The sequence below is a fragment of the Microcebus murinus genome, chromosome 18 (genome assembly GCF_040939455.1).
Source record: "Microcebus murinus isolate Inina chromosome 18, M.murinus_Inina_mat1.0, whole genome shotgun sequence".
Lineage (NCBI taxonomy): Eukaryota > Metazoa > Chordata > Mammalia > Primates > Cheirogaleidae > Microcebus > Microcebus murinus.
This window is the reverse complement of record NC_134121.1, coordinates 22,362,708-22,389,475: the sequence shown is the minus strand read 5'-3', so window position 1 is coordinate 22,389,475 and position 26,768 is coordinate 22,362,708. Positions and strand designations below refer to the sequence as shown.

Genomic DNA, 26,768 nt, shown 5'->3' with positions numbered 1-26,768 from the left:
GGTGGAGTGACTCCCCTGCCAGGACCTCGGAGGCTGTTATGGACTGTCCCCCTCCCACCTCGTGGAGCCCTGCCACCAGGGCCCTAGAGGCAGGAAATGGCCTTGTGTTCGTTTCTGCCACAATCGCCTTTACCATGTGCTGGGCACTTGCTGGATGTGGGGGATTAAGCCTGGCCTGGTGAAGAGAAGTCACCTAAACAGTCACAACAGGTTGAGTAGGTGGAACAGAGGCACCAACAAGGTACCCAAGTTCAGGGGTGGGAGCAATGAACTGAGTTTCTCTGCCCTCACCCCCATATTTACCGAGGCCTACCCCTGAGGGGGATGGGGAAAGTAAGAGAATGAAGCCTTTTCTGTTTCCCCCAGGCGGTAAGCCAGGGAACAAGCAGTCCAAGTGCCCAGAGTTTTGGGGGAAGCAAGGGAAGGGAGGAAGGGCAGACAGCCTTGGCTTTCGATGCAGCTGGAGGTGGAGGGATCTGCAGAGGGTGCCTAAGGAGGAGGGCCCAGCTGCCTCTTCCCTGACCTCATCCACCCCCTCCCACCCAAAATATAAGACTGAGTGAAAAAATACATTAAATACACTTTATTTAAATAGCATTAAACATAGTTAGCTGTATTCCGATTGGTCTTGATATCAGGGTAAGGGGCTCTTGCAGGTAAAAAGAGGTGAAGCAGATTCCAGCTTTCGGTTTCTTAGCTCAGAAATTCCAGCAATCCCTGTAGCTCCTCGCAACCTCTCACTACCTCTGGGATGGACAGCAGAGTCTGAGAAGAGGAGCAAAACCAGCAGCTCAGGACCATGCGCCTAAGGCCCAAGGCTCCCAGCCCCAGGAAGCAGCCACTGAGTTAGAAGGGCAAAACAGAAGCCTCAGAGAAGGCTGCAATAGTGAGTCAGGCCCAGCTCTCAGCAGAGGCTGAGAGCCAGAGCTATGCTCATCAGTACCTCCTGGGGCCGGGCCTTATGCCTTAGTCACATCAACTCCCACCTTTCTTTACCTTATAAATATGCTGAACGATGTCATCTAGTTTTTTTAACTCCTTGTCAGAGCGCCGAAGGTTTTCCTCTAGGATGTTTCTCTAGAAAGCAATTAGGTTTCTTAAGTGTTATGCTCAAAAGAACAGCATGGCTTGGTAGGACAGGGGAGACACGACAGGGCACTTGCTAGTCATGGTAGGAAATGGTCAGGGAACGACATGGAAATTCTTACATGGCTCTGGAACTTGACCATGAGTTTTTCCTTCTCATTTTTCTTTTCTAGGAACATCACCCTCAGCTTGTCCACCTATAGATATGTCCAGATCAATAGAGGCAAAGCCTGGAGTCCCCACCAGCTGCCCAGCTCCTCTGTTAACTCTGAGTCACCTCCTGCGAGAGCCACACTTTCTCCTGGATCCAGTTAGTGGCCATGGGCTCACAGTTGGGGTCCAGTTGGCCCGCCAGGGTCTCCTGGAGCACTTTAGTCTCTGTTTCTGCACGCCGAAGTGAACGGGTGAGCTGGGTCACCTCCTCTCTGAGGCTCTGGAAGTGAGAATGGAGAGGTATCCAATAACCCTCAAAGGCTCTCTTTTCTATCCTACTTATCCCATGTGGTGATAAGGTCTACAAAGGTTGACCAGGGTATCTACTTCTCATTTTGAGATCCTGGCTACCAGTGACACAGAGGGCAGAGGCTGGGCATCATGATGAACGTACTATGAGCTCACTACTCCTGTCTATCTGCTCTAGGATCTTCTCATTCTGCTGCTGTATCACTTCCTGGAGCTCCTTTTCATTCTGTAAAGGAAAGGGAGGTGAGAAGACATTGAGGGAGAACTGGATTCTTTGTAGCCCTTGCCAGGAGAGTGGAGAGAGTGCCTGACCCATGTTCAGCCCAGGTGGGACCAGTCAATACCACTCCAATTCTCCCTCCAGAGCCAAGGCAGGCAAGGCACATTGCAGTGTTGGGAGAGTTCTGCTAGAATTCCTGACTTCCCTCCTGGGTCTCCCTGGGAAGATAGGTCAGCCCATAGCTGATTCCCAAATATGTGAAATGTGTGACCCCAGGAAGGGCAAAACTAGGGCAATTGTTGGAAAATTGCTACCACCCAGATTCCTGAAGAGACAGTGGCTCCCAGTGGACCAGTAGGGCTGCCCCAGTTCTTCATCGCCCCACTTCTAGGCCCCTCCTTCACCTTGTAGCGCAAGCACAGAGCCTGGTTCAGCTTCTCTATGTCTGCTTCCTTTGCCTTCTGGGCTTCCTGATGCTGTTCTTCCTGGGCCTGCAGCCTATCCTGCAGATCACAGCTAGGGGAGGAAAGAATTTAGCATCATTCCTGCCCTCTCAGGGGCCAGCTGGGCCCTTGGCTTTAGAAGCTGTCTCACTCTCCCTCTGTCACCAAGACTGCATCCCACTCACATTTTCTGCTGCAGAGTCCTGATGGCTTCTTCTTTAGACTCTTGCAGCAGGGAACAAAGGCTCTGAAGTTCAAGAGTGATAGTACGCATTTCTGCCAGGCTCTTCTCCATGCCTGGGGTCTCTGAAAGAGAAAGTCCCAGATAGAGGTATAGCCCTTCAGCCCTAGAAGGAAGGAATGTATAGCCATCATTTCCACAACTCTTATTCATGTCCTCCACCCATAGGATTTGAACATCCGGAACATTACAGATCCCAAAAGGCAAAAATAAAATGAGCCCAAGTAGAATTGAGGTTTTTAGAGCAAAGCACTTCCCACTGCTTTTGTCTTTACTCATCACCACCAGATTTTCTAGAAATGAGGCAGGATCCCTGGAGCCCATCCTAACCTGTAGGCTGAAGGGAAACCATTGATGCTACTCGGGTGAAAGCACTCTTGTCACTTCCAAGCAAGGGCACAGGAGCTGATTCTGGCTCTAAAATAAAAATCAACCATGACAGAGGGCCCCTCTGGTGACCCAGTCAGGGGTGTGCCATAACAGAAGCCAGGGAGAGGTAGGCCTGATGGTGGGCATCTTCAACAGCTGAAGATATCCAGAGCAGGGTCACAACTTTCCCACCCCACATCCCAGGGCCTTTAACCTTCATCTGCTGCTGCCGTAAAGATGTTTCCCAAGAAGGTGCTATCATTGGGCAGAGGGTGTTCCCGGGCAAGAGCACAGGCTGTGTTTAGAAGGGTCTCTGGTTCAGCCTAAGGGTAAAGGGGAAAATAATATCAGCTGCTGTTCAAGGTTAGTGATTTCCTGAACTCCCAGGTACTCCCAGCCATCTCTTCCAGAATGCTCTTCTACCTATTACCTCACTTCTCTATATTCAACTATTCCATTAGTGCCTTTTCCTGAATATGTTTATATTCTTAAGTCTGTCACAATAAAACAACAATATTTTAAAAATGAAACCAAAACAAAAAGTTGCTTGTGGCAACTACTGGCTTTGTCTTTCCTTTATTTTTTTTAAAAAAGAAAAAGCCTACACATCTTGCCTATAATCCTCACCATCTATTGACTCCCATGCCCATTACACTCAGGGAACCTTGCCATTCTACCAAAATTCTTGTCATCGGGTTCACCAGTGGCATCCTTACTTTCAAATGCAATGGACACTTTCCAGCTCTTGTTTTCCCTGACCTATTTGATATTGATGACCATGTTGTTCTTTGAGAAACCTCATTTTCTTAGTTCTAGGACATGATTCTGTCTCCTTCAAAGGTAATCCTCATATTTTTCTGGCTGTTTCTTCTCTCTATCCACAGGTCCTTCCTTAACTACTAGACTCTTCAGGGTTTAGTCTTTGGCCTTCTTTTCACTTTAACCCATTCCCAGGGTAGCCTCATCTCAGGAGCTCCACAAAAATATCCACTTTAAGCTTCCACTTACACATGAATGACTCTTCAATCTCTCTTGGGTTTTTTTTTTGTTTTGTTGTTTTTTGAGACAGAATCTCACTCTGTTGCCCCGGCTACAGAGCCATGGCATTAACCTAGCTCACAGCAACCTCAAACTCCTGGGCTCAAGCAATCCTTCTGCCTCAGCCTCCCGAGTAGCTGGGACTACATGCATGCACCACCATGCCTGGCTAATTTTTTCTATATATTTTTACTCGGCCAATTAATTTCTTTCTATTTTTAGGAGAGACGGGGTCTTGCTCTTGCTCAGGCTGGTTTTAAACTCCTGACCTTGACGATCCTCCCTCCTTGGCCTCCCAGAGTGCTAGGATTACAGGCATGAGCCACCGTGCCCAGCCTCTCTCTTGGATTTTTTTTCCCCAGTCTCCAGACCCAAAAGCTAACTGCCTGTTAAAAAATCTACCAGAATGTTCCACAGTCCATCTGAAACTTAGTATGTACAAAGCTGAGATCACTATTTTCCTTGTCCCACCCTATAAAAAATCTGTCCCTACTCCTGTATTTACTATTCTAGATCAGGGGAAGCAGCAAATTATAGCCTGTGGGTCAAATCTGGCCTGCCTACCATTTTTTTAAATAAAATTTTATTGGAACACAGCCACACCCATTCATTTACATATTATCTATGGCTACTCTTAAGCTACAGAGTACTTGAGACAGAAACCATATGGCCTATAAAGCCCAATATATTTATCATATGGTCCTTTTTTTTTGAGACAGTCTCTTGCTTTGTTGCCCAGGCTAGAGTGAGTGCTGTGGCATCAGCCTAGCTCACAGCAACCTCAAACTCCTGAGCTCAAGCAATGCTACTGCCTTAGCCTCCCGAGTAACAGGGACTACAGGCATGCGCCACTATGCCCGGCTGATTTTTTTTTTTTTGATATATATTAGTTGGCCAATTAATTTATTTCTATTTATAGTAGAGACGGGGTCTCACTCTTGCTCAGGCTGGTTTCGAACTCTTGACCTTGACTGATCCTCCTGCCTCGGCCTCCCAGAGTGCTAGGATTACTGGCGTGACCCACTGCGCCCAGCCTTATATGGTCCTTTATAGGAAAAGTTTGCTGACCCCAGTTCTGGAGGAGAATGTCACTATCTTTCTAGCAATCTAAGGAGCAACATTCAGTCTTTTGCCTTATTTTTTTTTTTTTTTCTTTTGAGACAGAGTTTCACTTTGTTGCCCAGAACTAGAGTGAGTGCCATGGCATCAGCCTAGCTCACAGCAACCTCAAACTCCTGGGCTCAAACAATCCTGCTGTCTCAGCCTCCCGAGTAGCTGGGACTATAGGTATATGCCACCATGCCTGGCTAATTTTTTTTTTATATATATATTAGTTGGCCAATTAATTTCTTTTTATATATAGTAGAGACGGGGTCTCGCTCTTGCTCAGGCTGGTTTTGAACTCCTGACCTCGAGCAATCCACCCACCCCAGCCTCCCAGAGTGCTAGGATTACAGGCGTGAGCCACCGCGCCTGGCCTTTTTGCCTTAGTTTTTACTTCAAACTAGTCCCCAGGTTCTACTACTTCTACCCCTTAAATATGTATTGATTCCATTTAATCCATCCCATCCCCTCTATCCTCTCTATAACTGCTATTAGTTCAAGCCTTCACAATCTGGCCTCCTGCCTACTTCTCCAGTGCTCCAGTGTTGTCTCCTGCCTTGCCCCATATGTCTCCTACACTCCAGTCATAAAGAGCTACTTCTCACTCCCCAGCCTTGCCACTTTCCACATGAGAGGGGCCTTGTCTTGCTCATCCTGTAGTCCTAGCATCTAACCCAGGTCTTGTCACAAGGTAGACACTACAAAGAAGTATACATAGTGTTCTGTGTATGACTTTCTACATACGACTTTCAGATGAAATTTTCATATACTAGTCCCTCTGCCTAGGCCTTCCTATGTACCCTGCCCTACAAACTTCTAAACCTCAAGACTCTGCCAAGGTCACCTGCTTTGAGAAGACATCCTTTCTTTTTTTTTTTTATTTGAGACAGAGTCTCGCTCTAGTGCCCGGGCTAGAGTGCCATGGTGTCAATCTAGCTCACAGCAACCTCAAACTCCTGGGCTCCAGCGATCCTCCTGCCTCAGCCTCCCGAGTAGCTGGGACTACAGGCATGAACCATCATGCCCGCCTAATTTTTTCTATATATTTTGAGTTGGCCAATTAATTTCTGTCTATTTTTAGTAGAGATGGGGTCTTGCTCTTGCTCAGGTTTGTTTTGAACTCCTGACCTTGACGATCCTCCCTCCTTGGCCTCCCAGAGTGCTAAGATTACAGGCGTGAGCCACCGTGCCCAGCCAAGACATCCTAACTTTCAAAGGTTGAAATGATCATCCTTCCTCTGTGCTCCTACAGTGGACCACGCAGACCTCTACCATGGTCACGTAAGTCAAGATGACAAGTTTATATCTGTCTGTCTTCCCTGCTAGACTATAGATTCAATGAAAATCCTGTGCTCAGCACACAGTTGGGGAAGAGGGTCAGATGATAAGCATTTCCAAATTTCAGGATCTTGATAGTACTTTTATCTGTTGAATAAGCTAATTAACTGTGTATTTTAAATGACATCAACCATTTATTGTGTGTTGTGGGGAAGCCAAAGAAACAAGGCTAAATTTTTGCTTTCTTTAAACACAATTTGGTTGAAGAGACCAAATATCCAAGGAAAATTAATACAAGTGCAAAAGGAGAGTAAGTTTGTGAGGACTGTATAATAGCAGAAAAAGAGATCACTGACTCCATAGGATTTGGGAACATTTCAGAAAAGAAAGTGAACAGGAAGGACTTTAATAGGAAAGGAAAAAAATATTTCCAGTTTGAAGAGAGAAGAGAATAGATGTGGGAACAGCTCAAGTCTGGATGTGAATGGACATGGGACATGCATGTAGCATACAAGCAGTCTAGTTGGACTAATAGGGAGGCAGGAGACAGGTGAAGAAAGGTTTGAGCGACAGGCTGAAGAGGCCCTGTAGGTAGGTAACTGAAAGTCACTGAGGGTCACAGAGATGGAACAAGAGTAGTGTTTTAGGAAGACCATTCTGTACAATAAAGATGCAACTGGAAGGGAAGAGAAGAAACCCCAGGATCCTACCTTTTCCATTACTTTTGTCTGTAGGAAGAGGACCAGGCTCTGCAGTTGTTCAGTCAGCTCCCCTAGCTGTAGTGAATACTGGTGTGTCTTCTCCAGGTCTTGCTTCTGGCTCTCTGCTATGGTGCTGGCCAGTCTAGCCCTGAGATAAGGAACAAGGAAGACAGCCAAAGACCAGGTTACCTTCTCTGAACGCCTCTCCCAAATACCCACACAGAGATGCAGTCAGGGAGAGAAAAAGGAGAGGTTCAACACCATCACAGTTCTCTTCTTGGAGACACTGGCTTCTAGAAGTGTTCCTGGAAATAAGCACTTGGGGGGGATGCACAGAAAGGTAGAGCTCTTACGTTAGGTTCTCTACAGTGTCCTTGAGGTTCTCACACTGCAGGCTGCGCTCTCGGAGCACTTCCAGCGTAGTTTTCAACTGACTCTCAACCTGGCCCAGCTCCAGGTGAGCAACCCGATTCTCTTGGTCTGCAAACTGGGAAGACAGAAGGAAGGAAGGGAAGGAATAAGAGAAGGAGGGAGAAAATGAGTTCATGTGGGGAATTTTTAGATCCCTGGGGACACATACTTTTTCAAATTCACAGTCTGAAACCTCACCTCAGTACCACCAGGCAAGAGTCACATCCTGAGGTTTACCAGCTCCCTTGCTCCAAGCCATATTCCTTACCTCCAGGGTCTCCTTCAAGTCCCGCACCTCTTTCGCCAGGACAGCGTGTTGTTGCTGCAGTTCTGCCTGCATGTGTTTTAGTGTCATCTCTTCCTTTTCCCATCTGCCAGAGATCACATATTAGATCCCATTTGGTCCTACGTACTGGGTGTCTACTGCCATAATTCCTGCTGATAGGGACTCACTGAGCAGCATGCTCCTCATGACTGTGGGTAAGTTGGCAGAGCAACTCATCCTTCATGGCCAGGTCCTCGGCACAATGGGCATGCTGACTCTGTAGCTCTTTTAGCTGGCTGTCGGTGCTGGCCAGAATCTGCAGCTGAGCCCGGAGATCTAGACCAAAAGTATCCTAATGACACCATTCGGTCACCAGGCCAGAAACTCCCCACACTTCTGCACCAAGGCAGATGCTCCAGAGCACTTCCTTGCTCTATTGTCACACTCCAAGCCTTAGCAGGCTCAACGGCTTGCACACATGCACACAAAAATCACCTGTTGCTAGGCGACTGTTTTCCATCTTCAGTTGTTCTATTTGGCCTTTGCAGTCCTCTAAATGAGCAGAGAATTGTTCCAGCTCCCTGCAAACCTAGGAAGAAAAGATAGTTTTTCTCCTATAGTTCCTCCTGAATCAAGATCTCACGACTTAGTCCAGCTTCTCTTTATGAACAAGATAGCAAACTACCTTGCTCCTGGGCAGCAACATTGCAGAAAATAAGGTTGATCCTCAGGGAAAAGTAGAGACAGGAAAAAAGTTGCTGAAGTAAAGAATGTGCTAAAGAGCAAAAGAAACAACTGGGCTTAAGGCCATCTTACAGCTAAGGGATCCAGCTGTCCTCCAAACCCAAAGGGTAGAAAGAAGACAGGTCCAGGGTAAGAGGCTAATGCCATCACACATTAGAAAAGCCTTCTGCAAAGAAGGAACCAGGATTAAGCAGTCTCTACTCCTGGTTTGTACCTGTTGCTTTTCCTCAATTGCAGCATCACGTTCCTGCAGGGCCTGCCGGCTCTTGGCTGTGAGCTTCTCTGTGAGTTGTCGAGACCGACTCAGCAAAGCTGTCCATGTTACATACTGTCAGGGGAAGCAAGCATGTCAGTAGAGCACTCTTGAGGCAAAGTTCATAGCAGGACTGGTCATGAGTAAGGAAGTGGTTATGATGGCCCCAAATACTCACATCCAGTTGCATAGATATCCAGTCCTGCTGCAAGATAGAAGTAAGACTCACTGTCTGCTGAGCCAGTTCTTCTTGCTCTGTATGAAGCCCTACCTACAAGAGAAGGATTGCCTATGGAGGGAGCCCCTTCCCTTTGGCTACAGCAAAGTAGGGGTATGTGACCATCCTCCCAGTGTGTCAGCATGATCTCAGGAAAGAAAATGCCTTTAAATTACCAATTGGGTCTGGGTCTCCTTCAAAAGGCCTCTGAATTCCCGCATGGATGCCAGGTCCTGTTTGAGCTGGCTGATGCGCTGGCTGGCATGTGCACAGAAGGCCTCCAGCACTGTCTCTGCCTGTTGAGGGGGAAAAGATTGCAAGGGCACAGTGGGTAATGGGGGAAATAGCACAAAAAGCTATAACTATTCAACACCCTGGTAATTTAGTTCTTTATTCCCCAGGGCAGGCAGTTCTTAGCCCACACATCTGTGTCTCAAGTGCAGTCATGTTCTTGTTCCTGCAGGAACCTTGAGGTGGAAACTGCCCACATCTAGGAACAGATGGCATCTTACTGCATCCTTGCTTCTGATGGCCATTTCTTCTCTGTGTCTTGCCTCCTCCCTTTCTGCTTTGAGGTTCTGGAGCTTTGCCCTCAATTTCTTCAACATCTCAAAACAGCAGGAGACCAAGGTTTCCGCTCGCCGAGACTACAAAATAAGAATCAGATGCTGTGTTCCTCTTTCTGGCTTTCAGTCCCACCAGAGGCCTGTACCTCCATCTTCATGCTGCTTACCTCCTCACTCACAGTAGTTTTATCTTCTTCTAAGTGCAACAGGGACAGGTGAAGCAAGGACATCAGCTCTTTAGAGACTAGCACCCATGATTTCTGTAGAGGGAAAGAAGGCTAGATCAAATAAAGTCACTAAGCAGGAAGCAGGGACACTGGAGAAAGAGGACACTAACTCCAATTCCAAGCTCTTAATAAGGAGAGATACTTAACAAAGATTTGGAAACCTCCCTTCACTACCACAGCTGAGTATCACCATCTATTAACCATCTAGGATTTTCTACTGTTGATCTTCACAGGAGGACCAACGGTGATATAAGGTCAATAATCAACACTTACCAAGATATTCCTGGCCTGCCGCAGGGCCTGTCCAATCTCCTGGCTCTCCTGAAGATGTTGAGGTTTCTTAGTTATCTAGCCAGAGAAACAGGGTTGTTCCCTTTGAGTAGGCAATATGTGCCACTAGCACCTCATTCCCCCTTCCACCAAGTTACAGTAGCCTTTGCTATCATAGGTGGGAACAGGGCTCACAACTAGATGATGCCAGTCAGGAAGAAAATTCAAAAAAATTCCTTTGAAAAGTAACTTTTTTTCTAATTACAAGGCTAATACATGTTTATTATAAAATTTAGGAAAATAGAAAAATGAATAAAAAGGAGCCGGGTGTGGTGGCTCACACCTATAATCCTAGCACTTTGGGAGGCTGAGGCTGAAAGGATTACTTGAGCTCAGGAGTTTGAGACTAGCCTGAGAAAGAGTGAGACCCTGTCTCTACCAAAAAGAAGTTTAGAAAAACCCAGCTGGGTGTTATGGCGTGCACCTGTAGTCCCAGCTACCCAGGAGGCTGAGGCAGAAGGATCACTTGAGCCCAGGAATTGGAGGTGGCAGCACACTGCGAAGATGCCACTGCACTCTACCCAGGGCGACAGAGTGAGACTGTCTCAACAGAGACAAATAAGGCAACTGAACACCCCTCTTCACAACTCCCCACCCCTTCATATTTAAAAATAATAATAAAAAGGAAATAAATCATTAATAATTTCAACACCTATAGCAGTGACTGTTAACCAACAGTGTACCCCCACATCAGAGATTTACTTGCTATAGAGATTTCCTATAACTCACAAGTATTTCCCTCAAGTGTCAAGGAAAAAGCTATAGACCACCAATTTAGAAATAAATTACCTTATCCAATAAATTCAAAAATGAATATCTTTTCACATTTTAACACCTCTGAAATTGGGATGTACCTTAATATTGATAGTATCTTAGATTGAAATACAGTAATGCCTAAGAAAAACCCTAATTAAGATAATATATAAAAAACATGGGGTCCTCTTGTCATTGCTTTATTTTTCCTCATTAGAATAGCCTGACACTGGGATATATGCTTTAGGGGGACCTATCAAAGTAAAGTACCACCATTTTTAACTTCTGCTGGTATTTTACCTTTACCTCAAAGCCTCTCAGAGGTTATTTGAACTCTGAGTTCCTTTCTTTAAAAACCATGAACTTATATTAAACTTATTTTTCCATGTTATTAAAAACTCTTAATAAACATTCTTTTTAGGCCAGTTATGGTGGCTCATGCCTGTAATCCTAGCACTCTAGGAGGCTGAGGCGGGAGGATCGCTTGAGCTCAGGAGTTCAAGACCAGCCTGAGCAAGAGCAAGACCCCGTCTCTACTAAAAATAGAAAAAAATGAGTCAGGCCTGTAGTTCCAGCTACTTGGGAAACTGAGGCAGAAGGGTCTATTAAGCCCAGGAGTTTGAGGTTGCAGTGAGTGCAGCTTGCACCGCACTCTAGCTGGGAGACAGAGCGAGACTCTGTCTCAAAAAAAAAATGGATGAACCAATTTTTACTCTACTGACAAAAGTACAGTGGTTACCAACATAGCATTATCTATTTTATTCTTTGCTTTTTTGTCAGAAGAAAGTAGCATCTCATTGTTTCAATTTGCATTTCTTTGATACCAGTAATGCTAACCTTCAAGTATTTATTAGTCATTTTTATTTTCTTATTCTTTAACTGTCTGTTCATTATCTTGGGGCAGATAAAATTCTTAGTATGTATAGAATAGATAAATATGATCTCAAAGGCAGTTGAGTCTCAAGAAGATTAAAGTTCTAAGAGAAAATTGGGTGTCTTCATTCCTCCTGAAAGTCAGCCATCATCTGGGGAAAAGGCTACTGCTAAAGCAGGAGTGCTGAGTCACGATGCTGCAGCAGTCTGGATTTAAGGTGACAGAGGCACATCATCCTCAGATCTCTTGGAGTTCACAGCTCCTTTCCCCAGCAAAGCAGTCATCATTCCTTGCTTCATCGTGCAGTAAGGCACAGAGTAGCCCATGAGCCGTGGATAGGGTGCACACAGTGCTCAGAGCTGGGCAGTCAGGCAGGTGATGAGATTAATGTGAAAGAGGCAGCCAAGCGGCAAGGACATGGCATGACGATAGGGAATGGCTGAAGGTGATGTCATTTCCCCTCTTTGGTTCTGCTTCAGTGGCTTCCAAAGGGACCAGGCAAGCTTCAGGGGAAGAGGGTACAAGGCAGATTCAAGGATGGGAAACAAGGTCAAGGACAAGAGAAAAGGATACAAAGGTAAGAAATGAGAGAAATTGAGCAGCTAGAGGAATGAGGAGCCTATGGTTTCCAGGATTTCTGGCAAAAGGTAAAGTCATTACTTGGAAGATATTTTTAACCCAAAGGAGATCTCTGGGCACTCAGAGACTGTATCTCATAGCCACCTATTACCTACACAGCCACAATACTGAGGCTGTCAATTCCTTCCCCTGAAACCATCCCCTTCCTTCCTAGGCCTGTGTTGTCACAGAGTCCTCTCTAGAACAGTCCTTTTAAACTGTTTTCCTCTTTTATCTTCCACAATATTTTTGAAAGACTGAGTACACTTAAGTTTAAATTGTTGCAAAGGCTGTAATTTGTAGAATATTATAAAGACTGACAGTTTGAAATAAAAATGTTAAATCACTCTTAAATATATCCAATGGCATAAATACTACATATACCAAATGATTTGATACCTATTTAGTACCTTTAAAAAATACAAAAAAAGCTCTTCTTTAACAGAAATTTTATATCATCCCTCTTAATCTGTAAACCTGTATTTGTTATTCCTTTCAGAATTTCATCCTAACATATTTTTATATTTTAAAGTATGTTATTAACCAATATCTCTATAACAACAAAAGTTTATCTAAATTTAAATTACAATTTCCTTTAAATTCCTTTGAGCAGAAGACATTAAGTGAAAAAACTTTCTTTTGGAAGGAAAAATATTTTCATCACTTGTATACTAATCACTGTAATAATAATATAATTTTTTTTGTTTTGAGACAGGGTCTTGCTCTGCTGCCAGGCTAGAGTACAGTGGTATCATCATAGTTCACTCAAATTCCCTGGATTAATTGATCTTCCTGCCTTCCTGCCTCAGTCTCCCTAGTAGCTGGACTAAAGGCATGCACTGCCACACTCTGCTAATTTTTCTATTTTTTCTTGCTATGTTGCTCAGGCTGGTCTCAAACTCCTGGCCTCAAGTGATCCTCCCACCCTGGCCTCCCAGAGTGCTAAGACTATAGGTGTGAGCCACTGTGCCTGGCCATAATAATATAATTTTTTAAAAAATCATAAACATACCCAGTAAAATTTTATTGGGAATCGCCTATTAATGAAATGGATGGAGCTTTCTTCCTTTATTAGTTCATGTATCTGTGGATTACTATAATTCCTACAATAAGACATGGTCCGGCAACAATTCATGACTCTTTCTTTTCCATTGTAATAGATGTAAGCACTGAGAAATCTTCTTTACATAAATAATGGGAATAAGCAGGAATGGAATAAGGGAAGAAGGGCATGTCAGCCAATTCTAGGAACCCCTTTAGAGATATATGCCAAATAAACATAATTAAAATCTTCCTCCAATTTTGTTAAAAACATGCAAATATGACATGTTATATAATCATTACAGTCATTCATTTTCTCAGCATGTATACAAATATTTTCTACTGTCCTTTGATTTCTATGCCCTGACAATGTAAGGTTCTGGATAGGTAGTAAGTATGCTCTTCTTTAGTAAAGTGGGCATGAGCAATTGAGAATAGGGAAATAGGAAAAAAAAATTAGTAAAGAGTATTATTTGGAAGACGAAGATCTAGAAACCAATTCCTTTAAAACTCTCCTTGCTTATTACACTCCCTTGGATAGTCTTGGTGTACCCCAGGGGCATAGTGAGTACCCAAAGCTTTAAGGGATTTTCCAGATCCTCAGCTTTTACACATATTCTAAGAATGTTCCTGTGTTTGAGTCATCCCCTTTGCCCTTTGCTAGCTTATCAGCTTAAATTCTGAGGAAGAGGGCCCACTGGGATCCTCCAAACTTTGAAAGTAACCTTACCCCACTAGGAGAAGTGCCAGTCTGTGTGCTACTATCCTGGGCTTCTGGGTGAGGGACAGCCAGCCGGCTCTTCCAGTCCCGAAGCTGACAGGAGAGGACCTCCAGAATGACAAGAGAGTTCAGCAGGTTGTCTTCCAAGTCATGTCGAGACAAGGCAGTCAGATCTGGAGGCCGGCTGCAGCAGGAAGAGAAAGTAAGGAAAAGAAGGGGAGGAGAAGGGATGCAAGTGGCAGGTCCAGTGTAATGGAGCTCACAGGACATAGGGGCACTTACCCACGCAGGAGGTGCTCTGTCCCACAGGTACTGTCCTTGGTTCCCACTGTGCCTGCCTGGGATGTGTTTTTACTCTTTTCCTGTGGCAGTGGAGGAGTAAACCAAGTCCCCACCGAGCAAGTAGAAAAAGGGGTAGTGCCAATTGCAGCATCCCGAAGTACAGAGGGAAGGGATAAGCTTTGGCGGAGATTTTCCAGCATGACCGAGGTATTTACACCTTTTTCCAGCCAGGCCAGTGGAGACATCCAAGGCTCTGTGTCAGAGATAAGAATCTGACCAGTATCTTCCACTGCTGGGCCTGGAGCTTCCTGGAATTCCATTTCTGCTGGATTTGGTGTCAAACATGTGGATGGAATATCTTCCACATTTGAGACAAGTGCTTGATCTCCCAATTCAACTTCCTTAGGGAGTGTGGGAAAGTTCATTTCTCTTTCCTCCATAGGTCTACGCTCTACAACTTCCTCCCCTGAGTCTACATGATTGACAGGGAAATCTGCTGCCAAGGCAGTTGAAGGGGAAAGCCAAAGCATGGAGGATGGCAAGAAGTCATTACTTTCACAAGGTACTAAGTTCTCAGGCACAGCCTCAGTCCTGCTGTCCCTCCTGCTTTCCTGGGAGCAGTGTACTTGTTGCTCAGAACAGGGATTTGGTGGATACTCCAAGACATGGGATGGAGAATCCTGAAATGTAGGTTTCTCAGGCATAGTAGTAACAACTTCTGGAAAGCTGTCTTCCATGCAGGGTGCCACCTCTTTTCTCACCAGATCTCCTGGCCTCAAAGGCTCATCTAGAGAGATTCTGTTTATCTCTGCCATGGTATCTAAATAGACCTCAAATGTAATATCCTGCTGCTGCCCCATTGGAGAGGGTACAAGGACCATGTTTTTAACGACAGAGTCATCCGGTAGGTCTACTACTTCCTTAGATGTTTTGGGAGTAGAGTTGGTTTGGGGACTCATATCTAAAGGCTGCTCATCTGATTCATGCCAACAGGCCTCTAGCCACTTTGAGGGATGATTGAATTGTTCTGATGGGGAGTCTGTCCTTTTGGCATTGACAAAATCCTGTGGAGGTGAATTGCTGCTCTCTTCCTGCCAAAGGAAAGAAAAGTAGTTGACTAAGGTAGTCTATTCAGTTCCCAACATACAATTATGGGTACAACATACTGGCTAAACTCAAAAAAGGAAAGAGTTCTCATTACCTCTGCTTAGGTAAGAACTAGGTTGATCCTTGCTGCTCGCTGCAGAGATCCAATAGTAGGGAAAGAAAAGCTAGTAAGCCATTTTGGGTCTTTCCAAGTGAACTAGCCTACATCATTAACAGGCTGAGGATATACATTCATATCATGGACATGTGGTAGCCTGCACGTGACCCTACTCCCCTCTATTCCTACCTCCAGCCCACTACTAGTGGAACACGTAGGAGAGGTCCACAGGGTATGAGTGAAAGCTCAAGCTCTGTCAGAATCTAGACTTGGTACAAGATTTTTCTCTCTTCTGGAACAGATGAGAATTTGGGGACCAGAGTTAGAGAGCACATATACCACAGAGATCCATGAACTCCAGGGAGACAGGGCAACATCAACCTATGCCAGTGATCTGGTCCACAAGAGCTGAAGATGTCCTGAACACGTCGAATCTACTCAGCCCTTGGGATTCCAGCTCTGGTCTTTGTAGCAAACAAGACTGAAAAGCCACAGAGAGACTTCCTCCTGGTGCCCTGACAAGGGATTGAGAACCATTTACTGCTGGGTCACAGGGACAAAGACAACTGCACCTTCTACCACTTTCAGGATAGCCAGACCTGAGACTTAGTGAACAACAAAAGGAAAATATGAATGACCTTAAGTGGATCTAGTAGCCAGTGAAAGGAGAAACTCTAAGATAGTTAGAAAAAGTAGACTCTAACAAAACAGAGCTGCTGGAAGAAACAGATGACAATTTGAACCAAAAAATGGATTGCTTAAGAAGATTCAAGTACAACATATACACAAAAAAGGACTTTCTAGAAATAAATATTATTTTAAATAAAAAATTTCAGTAAAAGGGCCAGGCGCAGTAGCTCACACCTGTAATCCTAGCACTCTGGGAGGTGGAGGCAGGAGGATTGCTTGAGCTCAGGAGTTCGAGACCTCGTCTCTACTATAAATAGAAATAAATTAGCCAAACAACTAAAAATAGAAAAAATTAGCCAGGCACAGTGGCACATGCCTATAATCTGAGCTACCTGGAGGCTGAGGCAGGAGGATCACTTGAGCCCAGGAGTTTGGGTTGCTATGAGCTATGATACTACTGCATTCTATCCCAGGTAACACAGCAAGACCTTGTCTCAAAAAAAAAAGGAAAGAAACAGAAAATAACAAATGTTGGCAAGGATGTGGAGAAATTGGAACCCTTGTGCACTATTGGTGAGAATGTAAAATGGTGCAGCCACTACAAAAAACAGTATGGTGATTCTTCAAAAAATTAAAAATAGGCCGGGCGTGGTGGCTCATGCCTGTAATCCTAGCACTCTGGGAGGCCGAGGCGGGCAGATTGCCTGAGGTCAGGAGTTCGAAACTAGCCTGAGTGAGATCCCATCTCTATTAAAATTAGAAAGAAATTGACCAAATAAAAAAATATATACAAAAAATTAGCCGAGCATAGTGGCGTATGCCTATAGTCCCAGCCACCCAGGAGGCTGAGGCAGTAGGATCGTTTGAGCCCAGGAGCTTGAGGTTGCTGTGAGCTAGGCTGATGTCACGGCACTCACTCTAGCCTGGGCAACAAAGAGATTCTGTCTCAAAAAAAAAAAGAAAATTAAAAATAGAATTACCATATGATCCAGCAATTCCACTTCTAAGTACATAATCAAAAGAATTGAAAGAAGGGTCTCAAAGGGATATTTGTATACTGAAGTTCATAGCAGCATTACTCACAATAGCCAAAAGGTAGAAGCAACCCAAGTGTCCACTGACAGTTGAAGGGATAAACAGAATGCAGCATATATACTACAATGAAACATTATTCAGCCTTTTAACAGAAAAATTCTGACATATGCTACAAGGTGGATGAATCTTGAAGACATTATCTTGATGAAAATGTTTGGATCAGAGGCTCAAAGGAACCTAACCCTGTATTTATTTCCCCTAGAAGCAGCAGCTCGGTATTTGCTAATTCATTGTTCAAGAAACTTTATAGAATATGGCAACCACAAATAACAACAATTGGCTGTATATTGTGATCCTATCAATAAAATATGTTTGCATATTATTAGAAGAACACAGAGAAAAATATAGAAGGATACACATCAGGCTGTTAAAATACTTGGGAAGAGCAGGGCATGTGGGGGAGGAATTGATTCCAAGGGAGGGGCAAAAAAGAAAGAAAGGCCGGATGTGGTGGCTCACATCTGTAATCCTAGCTCTCTGGGAGCCCAAGGCTGGTGGATCCCTTGAGCTCAGGAGTTCGAGACCAGCCCGAGCAAGAGCGAGATGCTGTCTCTACTAAAAAAATAGAAAAAAAATTAGCTAGACAACTAAATTATATACATATATATATATATATATATAAAATAAGCCGGACATGGTAGCACATGCCTAGAGTCCCAGCTACTTGGGAGGCTGAGGCAGGAGAATTGCTTGAGCCCAGCAGTGTGAGGTTGCTGTGAGCTAGGCTGATGCCATGGCACTCTAGCCCAGGCAACAGAGTGAGACCCTGTCTCAAAATAAGAAAGATAGAATTAAGCAAAAAAAGGAGGGGAGGGAGAAGAAGAAAAATTAGATTGCATCTGGGGGTAGAAAGTACCTTGATAAAAAAGTATTATCATAATAGAAGGATGTATATGTATATACACATATATACCTACATACACACAAAATAGACACACATAGATACATGAAAGAATTCTCAAATGTTATGATAGTTCTCTAAGATAGCAGAAACGTATTTTCTTCCTTATATTTATATTGTTCAAATGCTTCAAACAATGAATATATATTATATAAATAATAAAAAATTTAAAAGCAAAAATAATAGCTATTTTGTTGGGGGGGAAAAAACTTTTTTGTCTGTGTAGCTGACTACATTGGTTGGTAGATAAGCCCTATAGTTAAGAGGGTAGGAGACCTAAATTTCAATCTAGCATTCTGCTACTATGATTAAATAACTATGGTTAAATTCTATAAACTCTACAGAGTTCTCACTTAGTACTTATTTCTCTTCTACCTTAAAGCTATACTATCCAATATGGTAACCACTAGCCACATTTTAAAATAATTAAATAAAATTAAAAATTTAGTTCCTCAGTCACACTAGCTACATTTCAAGTGCTCAATAATTATGTGACTGGCCAAACATGGTGGCTCACACCTGTAATCCTAGCACTCTGGGAGGCCGAAGCGGGAGGATCACTTGAGGTCAGGAGTTCAAGACCACCCTCAGCAAGAGACTCAGTCCCTACTAAACATAGAAGGAAATTAGCTGGGCAACTAAAAATAGAAAAAATATTAGCGGACAACTAAAAATAGAAAGAAAAAATTAGCCAGGTGTGGTGGCATAGTCCCAGCTACTCGGGAGACTGAGGCAAGAGGATCACTTGAGCCAAGGAGTTTGAGGTTGCCGTGAGCTAGGCTGATGCCATGGCACTCTAGCTCAGGCAAGAGAGCGAGGCTCTGTAAAGCAAGGAAAGAAAAGGGGGAGGGGAGGGGAGGACCCATGTATACTTCCCTTAAAAAATAATAATAATAGGCCGGGCGCGGTGGATCACGCCTGTAATCCTAGCACTCTGGGAGGCCAAGGCGGGTGGATTGCTTGAGGTCAGGAGTTCAAAACTAGCCCGAGCAAGAGCAAGACCCCGTCTCTACTATAAATAGAAATTAATTGGCCAACTAATATATATAGAAAAAATTAGCCAGGCATTGTGGCGTATGCCTGTAGTCCCGGCTACTCGGGAAGCTGAGGCAGAAGGATTGCTTGAGCCCAGGACTTTGAGGTTGCTGTGAGCTAGGCTGACACCACGGCACTCACTCTAGCCTGGGCAACAAAGCGAGACTCTGTCTCAAAAAATAATAATAATAATCATGTGACTAGTAGCTAGTAATTGGACGGTGCAGATTATCAAACATTTCCATTTGGACATTAGGTATTAGAGCTCTTTCAAGAAAGACTGCCACCATTATACTTCTGTTATTCAGCCTGTCATCTGTTTTTACGTAGTTTTCTTTCCTTCTCTAACCTGTTTTATTGTATCCTATCTCCTTACAAAAATAATTCAGACAGCATGAAAAAGAACAGATAGATAAGGTTAATGAAATAACAAAGTCATAGTCAAAAAAGAAAGAGGAAGCAAATCTTCCTATTTCAGCAGTAATAGTAGCTGTATCTGATCATCAAATTTGACCCTGAGCTTTCTAGAAGCCAGAGCAAGAGGGAAAATATGGTAAACTACATAGTTCTCATTATCAGAAAGATAGCAATTTCTTCAGGAAGACAACAGTCCCAGGCAGTAAGTTCTAAAGCCTTTCTTCGAGGATCCTTATAGAGGGATCAAGCTTCTTCCTTGACAAGTTTTTACAGCAACTGAAAAGCAGTTTCTACATGGTTACTTCTTTGACAAAAGTACAAATCAGTGAGAGCAATTCTGTAAGGGGCTGGTTTAAACTAAGGTGTTCCAAGTACCCTGCCTTCCAGTGGTGTAAGTTGATACCAGGAGAATTTTGACACCTTCGGTAATGGATGGATATTGCCTCACTCTTGTAACAGACTGACCTTTCTATAAGTGATCCTATGTTACAGGGAGACGACTAATCAGGGTGATAGTATTTCGCAGTAGTTTGGTAAAGGTCGAAAGGGGGAGGAGGTAATAAAAACTAACAGCTAAATAGAGATTGAAGTTCTCAGTGGATTTCCTTTAACCACCCTAGGGCACCTCTCTGTTGGCCTGAATAGCTGTAAATGGATGTCACTGAGGTAGAAGACTTCATTATCGTTATTAATTACGTTCCAGCTCTGGCCCTCTGTTCCTCTGAGCTCTCAGCCTGGGCAAACAGCCCAGTCGAGCCAGTCCAGGCGAAGCTCACCTGCAGCCCCAGCTTGCACAGTGATGCGGTCAGCGAGGAGCAAATGGGGGTCCCCGTTCCATAGGTGGTGAGGGCACCGGGCTGCAGGGTGAGTTCTCGAAGAGGAGTTCTCACAGCTGGTTTTCCCTGAGAACGAAAGTGAGAAGAGAGCAAGCGTGAGGAAACTGGGCTCTGCCCGCCCGCCCTTGCTCCCTCCCTAAGAAGCCCCTATGTGGCGGTAAGAAGAGTAGGCTCCCACCCCAGTCGCGAGGACGCGGCGGGGCGAACAAAAAGACTCCACACGCCCCTCCCCACTCCCAGGCTCAACCTAGCTTGCAAGGACACTCGGCACCGCCAGCGCTCCCGCGCCGCTAGCCCCGGCCCGGCTACGGCTCCACGAGAGCTCTCCCACTTACGGGTTGCGGCGAAGGCGACAGGCTAAGACTCAGGTTTTTCACCCGCCACATCTTCAACACAGAAGGCAGATGGATCACCTCTCAGACCAAACCCGGGACGCCATATTCACCCGCCGTCTTTATTTGAACCCGCTCCACGCTTCCCGATTGGCTGCATCGGGCGGGCGCATCCGCTCTGGGCCGAGCCCTCGGGGTGGGCGGCGCCGGCGTTGGCCACGCCCCCGTCCGTCCCACAGTCGGCGCCCCCTCGGGACCAAACCCCCGCCACAGGTGCGAGTGGGAGGTCAGGACGCCCGCCTGGCCCCAGGCGGGTCTTGCGTCCGCACATCGAGGAGGACACCGCAGGTAGCTGAGAATCCAGGAGTCCATCCCTCCTGCTTCCTCTGGCCCCCCTCAGGCCCTGTCAAAAAAGTTGTCTCCCTGGCCTGGCCTTAGAAGTCTCCTCAGGTTTCTCTTGGTTACCTCCCGCCTCAGCCTTGACAGGAAAGGGCTGGCCAGGGAGCCTCGCAGGGAAAGGTGAGCGGACCGCGCGTGGGTGCCGCGTCCGCGGTGGCCTGAGACCGAGTTCTCAACCTGGGCTGGAATGCCTCTTCAGAATTTCTGGGCTTTTCTTGGGACTTACGGTAGGTCCTGCATCAAGTTTACTGGAATAATAGCTAGCATAGACTGAACATTGATGATGTGCCTGGCGCTGTTCCAAACGCTTTGTGTACGTTAACTCGTTTAATCCGCATAAGGACCCCTGAAGTAAGTACTATAAATATCCCCAATTTAGAGAAGAAGGAACTGAGACCGAGAGAGGGCAATTTGCCCAAGGTCCCACAGATAGGAAATTGCAGAGCCAAGCTTCCAACCCACACTACAAACTACTATATTCTACTGCCTCTTGAATCTGCTCTGGATGGGAAATCTATTAAATGCAGAATTGATCTTCTGAAAACAGCCCAGTATTAAGTATTAAGCTAATCGTTTATGATAGTGTGTGTTCCTTTGAATACTCACAGCACCTTATTTACACTCTGGAAGTCTTAATGAATTGGGGACGGCGGCAATCCCAAGAAGAGGAACTACTTCAGGGAAACAGAGGCGGAGGATCGCTTGAGGATAGGAGTTTAAGACCAGCCTGCGCAACATAGTGCGAGACCCGGTCTCTACAAAAAAATGAAAAAATTAGCCTGGTGCTGTGGTGCCCGCTGTAGTCTCAGCTCCTCGGAAGGGGATGGCCTGAGCCCAGGAGTTGGGAGCTACAGTGAATTATGACCACTCCATTGCATTCCAGCCTGGGTTACAAAGCAATACGCAGTCTCTAAACAACAAAGAGGAGGAACTATAATATAATCTGTTACAAACTGCAGGGCCATCAGGGGACGGGCTCTTCTAGAACTGTGTTGTCTAGTACTTTAGCCACTTCTAATGTGGCTAGTCTAAATTGAGATGTGCTATAAGTGTAAATACTGCACACACTGCATTTCAAAGATTGTGAAAAAAAAAGTAAAATATCTTATTTTTAAAATTTATCTTTTTGAGACAGGGTCTCGCTCTGTTGCCCAGACTGGAGTCAGTGGTGTCATCATCATAGCTCACTGCAACCTCAAACTCCTGGGCTCAAGCGATCCTCCTGCCTAAGCCTCTGGAATAGCTGGGACTACAGGCGGGAGCCACCATGCACAACTAATTTTTCTGTTTTTTGTAGAGACAGGGTCTCATGCTTGCTTAGGCTGGTTCTGAACTCCTGACATCAAGCCATCTTCCCACTTCAACTTCCCAAAGTGCTAGGATTATAGGCATGAGCCACCGTGCTCAGCCAAAATATTTTATTTTTTTAAATTGATTACATGTTGAAACATTTTAGATAATTGGGTTAAATAAAATACATTAATTTCACCTTTTAACTTTTTTTTTAAGACAGGGTCTCACTATGTTGCCCAGGCTGATATGAAACTCCTGATCTCAAGCCATCCTTCCGAGTTGCTGGGATTGCAGGCATGAGGCACCACACCCAGATTTTTTTAACTTTTTGAATGTGGCTACTAGCAAATTTTAAATTACTATGTGACTTAATTATATTTCTATTGGACTGCATTGCTCTAGAAACCAAGTGGTTGCAGCATATAAGAACTAGAGATAGGCCGGGCGCGGTGGCTCACGCCTGTAATCCTAGCACTTTGGGAGGCCGAGGCGGGCGGATTGCTCAAGGTCAGGAGTTCGAAACCAGCCTGAGCGAGACCCCGTCTCTACCAAAAATAGAAAGAAATTAATTGACCAACTAAAAATATATATACAAAAAAAAATTAGCTGGGCATGGTGGCGCATGCCTGTAGTCCCAGCTACTCGGGAGGCTGAGGCAGAAGGATCACTGAGCCCCGGAGATTGAGGTTGCTGTGAGCCAGGCTGACGCCACGGCACTCACTCTAGCCTGGGCAACAAAGTGAGACTCTGTTTCAAAAAAAAAAGAACTAGAGATAACAGTGGCTTGAATGAAAATGGGAGGAAGATAATATAAGAGGACAAACTTGAGCTTGGGATTGCCCAAGATTCAGCAGAGGGAATCCCAAGGGGTAAGTACTTGTGGTCAATCAAAAGACCTAGCAAATATGACAAAGGTGGGAAGTGGCAGAAGAGCCAAGACAGAAAACTCTAAGTGCCAATAATAAAGGCTTGTTATAGAAATGTGTGGATTGGAATGGTTAGTCCTTGTTGCAGGTGGTATGTCAGAAGCCAGGTAGTAGCTAAAGGGATATGGTGCTTCCTGCAAGAAATTAGGATGGATAGGAAGGGGTAGATGAGAATGAAAGTGCCACTGTACATAGGTAACATAAAAAGAATTAATTTATTGATACTGTTGTTTTGCATGATTTTAAAAGTCTGGTGTTTTTCAAATGATAAATACTAGATACTGGTTATAGCAAGTAAAACAATACAATGCAAAGATGTATTAAAGGCAAAGCCGCCCCCATCCATTCTACCCTCCTACAGTAAGCAGTTGTGTGTACTTTCGTAAAAACACATACACAAACATATAGAGGTTTTGTTTATTTACAAACCACACACACACACACACATTTTTTTCCTAAAAGTTAATTGATCTACAGACTGCAGTGTCTGGGATTGAGGTCCAGTGCCTTTATTTTCTCCTTCTCTTTCCATTTGCATTACTCCTTTCTCCTATCCAACGTCTCACAGATTCTTTCTCATTTTCTCTCTCTCACACACACACACACGGGAGAGAAAAAAGTTTTACACTTCTGCACTTTTGTGCTCAGTGTCTTGTATAAAGCCATCTAAGACAACTGATACAGATCTAATTCATTATTTCATATTCCTTGCCCTTTTAAAAAAATAGGTTCTTTTCTATTTTGTAAGAGCTCCTTGTTAGACATTAACTCTGTCATCACATTGCAAATATTAATTTTTAGATCTACTTTTTGTCCACTGATTTTATTAATGGTATTTTTGGTAATACAAAGATAAAATTTTTACATGGTCAAATGTTTACCATTCATGCATCAAAGTTTTATGTAAGTAGGTATGTCTTTGTCTTTTATAATGCTTTCATTTTCTTTCTTTCTTTCTTTCTTTTTTTTTTTTTTTGAGACAGTCTCACTCTTGTTGCCTGGGCTAAAGTGCTGTGGTGTCAGCCTAGCTGACAGTAACCTCAAACTCCTGGGTTCAAGCAATCCTCCTGCCTCAGCCTCCCGAGTAGCTAGGACTACAGGCATGTGCCACCAAGCCCAGTTAATTTTTTCTATATATACTTTAATTGTCCAGCTAATTTCTGTTTTTAGAGATGGGGTCTCAAACTCCTGAGCTCAAATGATCCACCTGCCTCAGCCTCCCAGAGTGCTAGGATTACAAGTGTGAGCCACCATGCCCAGCCAGTGCTTTCATTTTCTATCTTGGTTTATATATCTCCCTCTATCCTTTGATGTTCTAGGTCTAGTCTCGCAGATGTTCTAAGAATTTTAATGTTTTGGTGACCACATTTAAATCTTTAATCTATCTGGAATTAAGTTTTATATATGATATGAAATAGGAGTTCAATTATTTAAAAAGTTATAGTTTAAAAGTTTTAAGATTAGAGATTTTGTAAAAATCCAATTATATAACATAAATCAGCAACTCTGAGAAGTATTCACCAGAGAGTTCAATGAGAACTCAAGGATAAAATTGTGGAATCATTAATATTAGCCTTGCTGCTGTGTATAATGGAGTATTGAGCAAAGGAGGCAGTGTGACAATTACTAATCAATGGAGTTCCCTATATCAGCAAAACTCATGGAGAGGGCCGGGCGTGGTGGCTCACGTCTGTAATCCTAGCACTTTGGGAGGCCGAGGCGGGCAGATTGCTCAAGGTCAGGAGTTCGAAACCAGCCTTAGCGAGACCCCGTCTCTACCAAAAATAGAAATTAATTGACCAACTAAAAATATATATATACAAAAAATTAGCCGGGCATGGTGGCACATGCCTGTAGTCCCAGCTACTCAGGAGGCTGAGGCAGGAGGATCGCTTAAGCCCAGGAGATTGAGGTTGCTGTAAGCGAGGCTGACGCCATGGCACTCACTCTAGCCTGGGGCAACAAAGTGAGACTCTGTCTCAAAAAAAAAAAAAAAAAAAAACTCATGGAGAGGCCAATGAAATCTGAAATAATATGTTTTCAGAATATAAGCAAAACCAAGGTAGTATGTATGCTTTTTTGTAAAGAAAAATAATCATTCTTGGCCAGTGTGGTGGCGCTAGCCTATAATCTCATCACTTTGGAAGGATCACTTGGGGCCAGGGGTTTGAGACCAGCCTGGGCAACATAGCAAGAACCCATCTCCACAACAAATATTCAAGGTTTTTATCCAAGGTGCAGCTCTGGTCTCTACAACTTTTTAAAAAAATGTAATAAAGATATAAATGTGTCTAAAGAGAAACAAATGAGATAAAAGGATGAAGGATACATTCTTTTATTTATTTATATCCCAACCTGATTGCAAAAAGGTTTACAAAGATGCAGATAATTTAGTAACACAGAAAGACTAAAACTTAGAAAAATAAGGACAATAAAGGTAGAAAAGAGAAAAGGAAACCAAGAATATGATTAGCACACAAAATACATAAATACTTGAAGGTAGGCCACAAATTGAGCTCTAAATGGTCCAGCATCAATACAAAGAAAAAAATACAGTCAACTGAATATTTAGTATCCTTCAGGTAAAAACCAAACAGCAATTCAGAAAAGCACAACTGGGTCCAGAGAAAATTTCTCCCATACATCATTAAATATCACATCATAAACTGTAATGATAAACACCCTTTACAGTATCCACAGCAATTAAATTTCATGGAGATTTTCATATGCATTACCAAAATGCAATTTCATATGCATTACCAAAATGCAATCCAGAAAAGCAATTCTCCAGAGGCCAATAAAATGCCAGCTATGTACAGGGAAAATGTGGCTTAATATAGAAACAGAATAAATAAATAAAAGTACACAGAATATTCTCCAGACTCTGTTTGGAGAATCAGATATATCTCTGCAGAGAGATCAGATATAACTGAAGAATAATATGGTGTAGATCAAAACGTATTTTCCCCTCAAATCTGAAAAATGAAACTTTTGAAAAGTTAAGGGAAAGTGAAAAGAAGTCATAAGAGCCAGAAATGTATTCAAAATGAAGATCCATATGATTTTCCTTATTAAAGGAAAAGGTTCTTGAGATTCATCTCTAACCTTAAATCTTTTTTTTCTTTTTTTTCTTTGAGGCAGTCTTGCTCTGTCACCTGGGCTCAAGCAATCTTCCTATCTTAGCCTCCTGAGTAGCTGGGACTACAGGCATGTACCACCACGCCTGGCTAATTTTTCTATTTTTGGTAGAGACGGGGTCTCAGTCTGGCTCAGGCCAGTCCCAAACTCCTGACCTCAAGTGATCCTCCTGCTTCCGCCTTCCAGAGTGCTAGGATTACAGGTGTAAGCCACCATGCCGGCCTCTAACATTTTTTTTTTTGAGACAGAGTCTCACTCTGTTGCCCGGGTTAGAGTGCCGTGGCGTCAGCCTAGCTCACAGCAACTTCAAACTCCTGG

General features: G+C 44.0%; 1 protein-coding gene across 2 annotated transcripts; it reads right to left on the bottom strand.

The window, feature by feature from the left end:
• Nucleotides 1-568: 568 nt before the first annotated feature.
• On the bottom strand, nucleotides 569-20,849 carry SPAG5 (sperm associated antigen 5). Of its 2 annotated transcripts, none has more exons than XM_075994319.1 (24): nucleotides 20,698-20,849; nucleotides 20,303-20,428; nucleotides 14,245-15,335; nucleotides 13,972-14,146; nucleotides 9,899-9,973; nucleotides 9,566-9,658; nucleotides 9,345-9,479; nucleotides 9,009-9,128; nucleotides 8,794-8,886; nucleotides 8,577-8,690; nucleotides 8,114-8,207; nucleotides 7,807-7,954; nucleotides 7,622-7,724; nucleotides 7,296-7,429; nucleotides 6,952-7,090; nucleotides 3,036-3,144; nucleotides 2,783-2,869; nucleotides 2,397-2,517; nucleotides 2,173-2,284; nucleotides 1,694-1,774; nucleotides 1,364-1,519; nucleotides 1,209-1,274; nucleotides 997-1,077; nucleotides 569-765 (listed from the first exon to the last, which is right to left on the bottom strand). In XM_075994319.1, the coding sequence occupies exons 1-24, from the start codon at nucleotides 20,746-20,748 to the stop codon at nucleotides 694-696; spliced, it is 3,576 nt and encodes a 1,191-aa protein (XP_075850434.1). In that variant the 5' UTR covers nucleotides 20,749-20,849; the 3' UTR covers nucleotides 569-693. The 2 variants fall into 2 exon arrangements, with proteins under 2 accessions (XP_075850434.1, XP_012596025.1); XM_012740571.3 differs by having other exon boundaries at nucleotides 1,209-1,283; nucleotides 20,698-20,847.
• Nucleotides 20,850-26,768: the final 5,919 nt, after the last annotated feature.

What these genes read in the sequence shown, in the direction of transcription:
- SPAG5 (XM_012740571.3), bottom strand. Translation starts at nt 20,748, where the DNA reads ATGTGGCGGGTGAAAAACCTGAGTCTTAGCCTGTCGCCTTCGCCGCAA. An exon ending in CATGAGGAGCATGCTGCTCA is followed by an intron (nt 7,725 to 7,806) that starts GTGAGTCCCTAT and finishes GATCTCTGGCAG; the next exon opens with ATGGGAAAAGGAAGAGATGA. An exon ending in GGTTTCCCTTCAGCCTACAG is followed by an intron (nt 2,518 to 2,782) that starts GTTAGGATGGGC and finishes TTTCTCTTTCAG; the next exon opens with AGACCCCAGGCATGGAGAAG.